Here is a 9,132-nt window from a genome sequence, read left to right as displayed (position 1 = left end):
ATATCCTTCATGTCAGGTTAACATTCACTTATCCATCACCAGCAAAGTATTTCAGGAATGCCATTTATTTGGTGGTTGTCATGACACCTTTTAAACAAAAACATATTATAGAGAAAAAATATATTGAACAGATCATTCACAGAATTAAGTGATCATTTCTACTGTTATTTTTTTAGCTGGTGCAAAACATACGGATGGGAATAGTGTTAAATGAAAATAATAATGTATTTGAGTGCAAACAGATCCTTCAGTTTTCAGGTTCACATACGAGGCACTGTGCAAACATTCACTATTTATTAAATACATATAAAAAAAAAATAAAAAAACATTAATTGGAAAATACTAGAGTCTTACATAAATCTCCAGTCGTGAAGCTGAAGAATGGATTATCACGCTTGTTACAGAATACATTCCTTTGTTCTCTTCGTACAGATCTTTCATTAGGACATTTCATTTGATGTTGTCCAGTCGAAATTAAGTCTCAATTTACGCTAAATGTTTTTCGGACGTTGTTACTTTCCCAAGGTATGTGTCATTTTCAAATCTGAAAAACACAAAATCTGAGAAGAATTCATATATAGCGTCTGTATAAGAGAGAAATCTGCAGTTAAGGATGGTAGTAGAACGCGTTATAGCCTCCGTTCCACTGATCAGTGCGGTTCGGTGCGTCTCGGCACGCATTTATTTGCATTTTTACTGTTAAAAGTTAGAAAGGGTTACCAAAATATGCAAGCTGTGGCGCACCTATTTTGGTCACCATTTTGTTGGGGTACTAAGCCGTCCCAAAAAGTCCCAAAAGATGGTGTCACACTCACTACATATAGATAAACCCCTGTGTGGAGTCAACTCGACAAGAGTGAAGAGTCTTTGTTATGTGTGCCTAACTGAACTGCTGCTCAGTGTAAATGAGTCATCTGTATACAAGTTGTTTTCATACAGAGTTATGGTGTTTTTCATGTCCATCGCAGTATCGTTGTGTGTGTGTGTGTAAATGTACCATGAGATAATGGACGTTGTGTGGGAGGTATATCTGTTCATGTATAATGTGTGGTGGTGATGGGGGGCTTGTTGTTATTTCCATGGTCTGCTGCTCTGGGCCCGGCCGCTGTCCCGTCCCACACAGGAGCTCTGTCTGCTGCGCGCGCTGGAGGCTTTGGACTGGGAAGTGCTGGTCGACATGCGGGTGGACACGCGGCCTGGAGAGAACACACATGCAAACCAATAATTAGGACTAAGTTTATCTTCTTAAGTGTACAGGGTGTTATATAATATTTAGCAGCATTTAGTGGTGAGATTCTAGATGTCAACGCTCCCTTGCTAATCCTTCACTTTGGGAGAATTTACAGAAGCTACGGTGGCCTTAAAGGACAAGAAGCAAGTAACTAAAGATGGCATCATCCACCACTGCCTCAAGTCGTTCCACAATATCCAGTGGTGAGGTGAAGACGTATTTAGTTATTTATTCTATATAGTACTTCTTCTTCTTGGTCTTCCAACAGGTGCATTTCCCCAGGACACCCACTATACAGTGCTGTGTGAAAGTTTGTGAACCCCTTGAGCCTTTTGGAATTGTATTTATTTTAACCATTATTAATTCACTTTTATCAATACCAGTATTTTTTATATGAAATAACATATGTTTGTTTATCAATTCAAAATTTTTCTTTTCCAGAAATCAACTGTTTAAACAGATAAAACTAATTATTTGACAAATATTGTATCTGCAAAAGTTTGTGAACCCTGAGCTGCATTTCTTAAATGGAGCAGGTAAACACAATCAGATGGACCAAATTGAGTGATGAAATGGACCAATGCAGTGAGAGATATTTAGGGAAAAAATTGGGCGGCACTAGATAAAACAGAGATCAAACCAGGTCAGTTTAGGCTCACCAAAGTGAACCCATACAGGTCAGACATGCTAAAAGCGAAAAAAATCTCAGAGGATCTCAGGAATAGAGTTGTGATGCTGCACATTTGTCTGGGGACAGCTATAAATTAATTTAAAAAATGTTTAGCTCCATCGGTCCACTGTGAGGCAAATCATCTTCAATTTGGCCCATCTGATTGTGTTTACCTGCTCCATTTAAGCAATGCAGCTCAGGGTTCACAAACTTTTGCAGATACATTTGTCAAATAATTTGTTTTATCCGTTTTAACAATTGATTTCTGGAAAAAAAATGTTCAATTGATAAAAAAACATCTGTTATTTCATATAAAAAATACTGGTATTGATAAAAATGAATTAATAATGGTTAAAATAAATAAAATTCCAAAAGGCTCAAGGGGTTCACAGACTTTCACACAGCACTGTATATAAATACACACCTGAGTACAAACTTACATACAGTAGTTCTTCCCAAGGGAATTTTTATTTTATTTTCAAAGATATTTTTTTGGCATTTTTATGCTTTATTGATAGTGTAGAGACAGAGTTGAAATGGGGCAGAGAGGGGAGTGACATGCAGAGAACGACCGCGGGCTGGAATCGAACCCGGGTACGCTGCTGGCCGAGGCTCATGGGGGGGACGCCCTACCAACTGAGCTAAGGGCGCCCCTAAGGGAAACATTCTTAAAAATGTATAATTTGAAGGATGCCTCAAACAATGCTCTAATTTTCTATTGGAAAGTGGACTTTTTGAGTGTCTTACTGTTGGCGTTACTGGGGACGAGTGTCTCCTCCAGCTGGTCCTGGATCTTTGTTAGTTCGTCTGAGGTGAAGCGCCACCTCTCCTCAGCGTCCCGGGACGGTGGCTGCTGCTGGACGGAGGTCCTCTTGCCCTTCGCTGAGACTGGAAGGCAGGACGTAGGGAGGGAGCCAGTCGTGAAACCTTCTGGAAACTTCTGCGCGATTACCTTCAGACCTGGGAGAGGGAGAAAGAGTGTTGCAATGAGCTTATTTGTATAAATTGAATTTCCAACAATGCTGGCTTTGAATATTGTATTATTATTATTTTTGAGAAAGTTTGACCGAACGTCGATCCCCGACGAGCTGGGTTTAAGATGGTGTTGAGAATAGCCATTTACAGAGCCTAGGCTGTGTATAAACACGTTCAACTTTTTTTCAACACACACAGTCCGGACAGGTAGTGGATGGAGAGTAGATGTTAGCTGATTTTGATGAAAAGCTGTCTGTATTACAATGACTGAGTAGGCCTTCAAAACTAAACACGGGTTGTTAACAAGTTCACTTAGCATATCTATCTAGTGTCCCAATGGTCCCATTATTTTCCTAAGTGGTGTCCATCTGTTCCCTCGGTAAACTCAGCATATGTAATGTTTTCCATAGTGTAATCACAAGTAGACATACAGGACAACATGAGCGATGCCTTACCTCCAGACAGAATGAACAGATTCTCAAACCCTCGTTCACACATGACGTTTGCGGCCTGGATGGCCATTCTCTCATCCTCATCGTACACAATGATGATCCGCCCTGACGCATTTTTCTACAATTTGCAGGTTAAGTTCAGATTCACACATGAAAAAAACATGAATTTTAAAAAGCTTTGATGTTGATTTTGTTACAATAAAATCAAAGTGTCATATGTTTTGGACGGTTTGCGTTGAAGGATACATATTGAATGACTTCTTTGGTGTAGGGGTTCATGGTCCGAGACAGCATGGCAATGGGGAAACTGTTTGCTGTAGGAGAGAGTGAGAGAGAGAGAGACAGAGAGAGAGAGAGAGAGAGATTAACACTAACAATACAAATACATGTTTTGGTATAAGAAGCCTGATCAAATCCAATCCGACTTTATTTATAAAGCACATTTAAAAACAACAGTGTTGCGCTGAAGTCCCGATGACATAGCTCCATGTTATTTTCATGTTTTTTTCTGTTTCTGTGTGTGTGTGTGTGTGTGTGTGTCTTGGGCTACCCACCGGTGATGATGTGACAGCGGTCGTACTGCTCCTTGTCCCGTATGTCCAGCAGCAGATAGGGGCAGTCAGGGTACGGTCTGTCAGCTGGTTCACACACCATCTCACTCACTGTCTTCTGATCGCTCTGGTCCAGGTTCAACTCTCCAACACCACTGATAACACTGTAAGTGGTAAACAAAATGTTAAAGGTGGAGTCACCCATTCTGGAGAATGCTTGTTGTCAAAATCAGTGAATATCTCCTCACTATATTCTACCTGTCCATACTGAGTGTGTGCCTGAGAAAACGGGATGTAAATGGGCATGTTAGTAGCTGCTTACATACTAGTTTGTTTTTTTAAAGATACATTATTAAAACAGTTTGAGAAGCCCTGCAGTAGAGGACAGCACTTTACTGTCTTAAAGCAGGGAGAGATTGATGGCAAGTTCTAAACCAGTTAACATGAAACTAGAGCCAAAAATAAGGAGACTTGCACTATGGAAGCACACCATTCCCCCATGTGTAGGTTTCCCCCCACACACCTTACTTTCTCTCTCCATCTGTTCCCCTACGAGGTAAAGGTAACATTACAGAGGCAATGTGTGGCCTCGGATAGAGTTACACTTCTGAGGTTCCTGTTCAGGCTGGAGGGGGTCGGGGTGGGGTGTTTGTGTGTGTGTGTGTGTGTGTGTGTTTGTGTGTGTGGTGGGACGCTAGGAACCTACGGAGGGCGGTTATATACAGTTATTCAGGAGGGCGGGACCCCGGGAGAGGACACATGTCTTAAGTGAACAAACCGATATGGAAGGGTGTAGGGTTACAGGTGTGCTTGTGGTTATGGTGTGGTAATTATTGGATGCTGTTAGGGACTGGGGGTGATAGCACAAGTCTGAGGGTGGGTATAACACGGTAGACAGAATACCAGAACACAATAAATACAGAGTTATATAGCCATTGCAAGAGGTGCAGTTGTCGTCTAGTGCAAACACACACCAAAAGTATTTGCTATCATAAATAAACGAGGCATTTTGAATAAAGGTGCAATGTAGTGTACAGCATAATGTATTCATTGAGGTGTTAAAGGTTGCTCCCCTGTCCCCTTACCTCAGCAGTGTAGAGCGGGCAGTGTAGCACATCACCCTGGTGTCCCCTGCGTCCTGTCGATCAGACAGAGGAGACGCCTGAGAGGAGCCGTATGTGTGTACAGACAGACACTCCAGTTCCGCCTCAGACACCATCGACAGGCCGTCTGCCAATCAATCAATAAAACATTGTTAAATTTAGTCATGTTAAAGACTTAAAAACAAATCATGAGTATATCCAGCAAAGCAATGCTAGTGACCCAAGTTAAATTTGGTTTAAAGCTATAATGTGTAACTTTTTCATATTGATGAATGTCAGACACTCAAGCCATCGCCAAATTAATTGACGCAAAGTTGATTAAGCCTATCAGCTCCACAAAACTCTCTCTGTAGTTCTCATTATGGCAGCGTTTACAAACTGGTGTTGCCCCACCGACACTGGCGCAGGAACTCAAGAAGCGCCCAAGAAATATTTCAGTTGTTTATTCTACTGCTAAGAAATAACCTGGACATACAGCAGACGGTATAAAATCCATGCGAGACCGACCACCGAAGGCTTACGTCTCAGAATTTCTCATGGGGGCGACAGAAGTTATGCACTATAGCTTTAAATTAATATCATTTTGTGTTACCTTCTGGGCAGTGTAAATCGATGTCATTTTCGCTTCCATTCAGATCCGAAAAAGAGGCGACTTGAAGAATCTGGTGTGAAAAAAATAAGTATGGAAATTAAAAATGCTTTTTTTTTTAAGAAATAAAAACTGCAAAGAACTCGGAAGTAAATATGCCGAGAGTGTTATTCTGGAGTCTGTGAATGGAGGTAACAAACTGGGCTAAAGGAATTCAGACCTGTTCATCAGAAACCACTCACTAAAGTGCTCTATCAATTATTAAACTCTGTAAATGGATCAGGTTTTCTCACTGCATTCTTTCGCTCCAAGAGCCACGTCCAAGCATAACCGTTGATTGAATACAATAGGTGATTGATTGATTCATGGAGATCAGATTAAATTATGTAAATGTATAAATTGGTGGACAACTAAAACTTTATGCCTGTTTGTGTTTTGCGCTGACAACATTTTGTTGTCATCTGTACTGCAACAATGACAAAATAAAACTGAACTGAACTGAATATGAATCTTGGAGCACGTTACAGTTTAGTAAAGAAATAAACGTTAGTTAGTGCTTACCAGTTGTGCAAAAGTGGTCACTTTTAATCGCTTGAAAATTTCACCCTTTTTAAATCTATAATCTGAAAAAAAGGGGAAAACAATCAAATAAACTACAAATTCAGAGTCAGTCTGGTGTTAATACACAGCCTTGGCTCTGTAAACTGGTATGCAAACAAAGGTGAACACTGTAGCTACAGTAGCAACATATGAGTTTACAGAGCCTAGGCTGAGTATTGACACTGGATTTATTTTTTAGCATGCACACATTAGGTACAGGTAGCGGATCGTGAGGAGATATTCACCTCAAATTACTGACTTTGCACTGAGTGATTCACTTATTCAAAGCCTTTTAAGACTTTCGTGTTTTGAACCCTGTTTCTTACTCACTTTTTTTCATCTCCTCCATTTTCTCCATATACTTTGTGAGGCTGCTTCCTATTACATAAAACAGATGACAGTTACATATTACAGTTACACAGTACATTATTATTATGAAGAGGCTTATGAGGGGATTTAAAATAACTCAAAACCATACCAAATGACACTATCATTTAACACTGTAGTGCAACTGTACTTGGAGGTATACCTGTGTCTAGTCTGGTTTTGACGTGGTCATACTTGGCGTTTTTCGGTATCCTTTTCCCCAGGTACTAGAACAAAAAGACGAACATTGGTGTTTTCGTTAGTCGTATGAATATAGAGAAATACTGGGGGAACACATGTAAGGATGGGTGGGCTTTTAGGAAGAGATAGCGTTGATATGGTAACGTTAACTTGACCATAGCGGCTACATTTGTTTTCGTTTGCCGTCAGGGGTATTCACACCGCGTGGTATTCCCGCTATGTAATGGCATTGGTTCAACTAGATACGTATTTCTGTTATTTAACCAACGTTACCTCCACACTGCCGATACCCCGGCCGACCGACATGTTTTCAAACCGAAATGCCAAACATCAGCTTCAACCAGCGTAACAAGCTCACTGCTGATTCGCCAGAGCCGTTTCGAGCGGCCAATCAAAGGAGCGGATACTCACGCCGCGTCTCCTTCCCTTCAGAACAGTTTCATATGATATGGCTTTAGCTTGTTGCTAAGCAGCGGAAGACGCTCCACCTTAACGACGTGCTGCATTCAGGACGCATGGAAAATAACAGACACTGTTATAAGTTTATAACAATGTAAAGCTATTGTCTTGTTTTCGAAACGCAATTAAATAGGTTATACTACTTTTTCCATCACGACCATTCCCAAACGCTTACTTCATATTCATATATTCTTCAGAACATTTCGTGTTTTACTATACGGCTGTAGCCAGCCTGTATGTTCAATTCATTATGTATAGCCTTGATTAATTGGATTCAACACCTAACTTCTAACTTCAAAGTTGGTTACCATTTCTTAATTACATCCCGCATGTTGTCCCAAATGGTATTTTCAAGTTCTGAATCGAATATTCTCATTGCATTTTCATAATTACTTATTTTAACGTGTTTCGTGAACGCAGCATCACTCTCTCCAGACTCCGTTGCCAGAAGCTCAAAAGCTACAGGTTGCTAACTATTTAGCTGTAGAACAAGCGAGGTTTTAACTTTTGTATCATTCTGCCATTGCAAAACCAACCGTAAGCCTTTCATATAGAGGTCATGCAATTAATATTCAACTAAATACGAACAGAATAGCGTATTTTCTGAGCTCGACAGGTCGGGTCTGAGACGGTTTCAGAAGGCGCTCTGTTTGACAGCCATGGAGGAGCAAAGCAGCGGGTTGTTTCAACTTTCTCTTTGAAGACTTTAACCTTAAAGCTGCTTACAAATATCCACAATGGATTGGTAAGTCTACTTGTTCATACGTTGCTTGTGCACGACTACACCGTTGCCTATGGTAGCAGAGCGGAGCTATGTTTGCATGCTGAGTCTGCTAAGAGGATTTGCTTCAGTGGGGCTGTCAGTGTCAAACCATGGACCTATAAAGAAAAGCACATCGTAACCAGGGGCGGATTTAAAGCCTTTATTAGTCGTTATGGAGCCCTCCACATCCCCTCGTTAAACCCCCTTTTCAATACTTATTTATCTAAGGGACCTATGTGCAACTTATTTCCTTCAAATTCTTATTCTAATTGCTTTATTTTCATGCAACTTTAAAAACAATATTGCGTCAAAAAATAGCCTACACTGTGTTAAAGGTGCAGTGTGTAATATGACATCATCAAGAAAGTTCTACAAAGTTCTAGAATGCAACGCTCCCTGGGTAACCCCAACCCTTTAGAATAATAACAGAAGCTACAGTGGCCTTCAAGGACAAGAGCAATTCTAAATTTTAAACAATGCACCTGATGACATTCCAACTATGACACTTTCAAGATGGCGGCACTAGGCCTTGGTCCAAAATATGCAGAAATATGGACATATATGAGACCCTTTCTAAGGGAAAAAAATAATAATTCAAAACATTTTTTTCAGCTATTATGCACTAAATTAAATGTACTTATGGATAATATAATTACTTTCTACAAAATCTGCTAGGAAATAAAACTCACAATTCTACACACTGCAGGTTTAAATAGTCAGTTGGCCTATTATACACAATATTAATCAGTCCCTTACTCTGTAAACTCTCCCTGAGATTTCTCATTTTTTTTTACTTGGAGTTCTTTCTCAGCCGAGCTGGGCTATGCAAATAAAACTGATTTGATTTGATTTAATACAGTCAAGAATCAGTCAGACACAATATTGCATGTCCTCTGCAACTGTTGTGCTTCATGTTGTGTAATTGTCATTCATAATTATTGTAATCTTGTTGTGTTTAATATCCTCTCCAAGGACGGACATCCTGCAATAGATGTCATAAGCACAGAAAATAAGAGAAAATCACAAAGGATTCAAATCATTTACCATATGTTTACATGGATATACTAAAGTAAAATATGAATAGTGAATAGTGTCGATGCAGGAGGACTTGCACAACAGCTGCAGAGGACATGCAATATGTTGTCTGACTGATTCACTGTGTTATTGTCATT

The 9,132-nt window shown here is 40.1% G+C and overlaps 1 protein-coding gene across 1 annotated transcript; it reads right to left on the bottom strand.

Moving 5' to 3' along the window:
• Window positions 1-1,071: 1,071 nt before the first annotated feature.
• cep41 (centrosomal protein 41) lies at window positions 1,072-7,044 on the bottom strand (the record flags this gene model as incomplete). Its single annotated transcript, XM_080028525.1, has 11 exons — window positions 1,072-1,196; window positions 2,649-2,861; window positions 3,332-3,446; window positions 3,575-3,642; window positions 3,883-4,043; window positions 4,965-5,109; window positions 5,575-5,644; window positions 6,133-6,194; window positions 6,502-6,549; window positions 6,701-6,764; window positions 7,012-7,044. The coding sequence occupies 11 exons, from the start codon at window positions 7,042-7,044 to the stop codon at window positions 1,072-1,074; spliced, it is 1,104 nt and encodes a 367-aa protein (XP_079884651.1).
• Window positions 7,045-9,132: the final 2,088 nt, after the last annotated feature.

This window comes from Ammodytes marinus (assembly GCF_949987685.1).
Source record: "Ammodytes marinus genome assembly, chromosome: 5".
Taxonomy (NCBI): Eukaryota; Metazoa; Chordata; class Actinopteri; order Uranoscopiformes; family Ammodytidae; genus Ammodytes; species Ammodytes marinus.
This window is presented reverse-complemented; position numbering and strand designations above follow the sequence as displayed.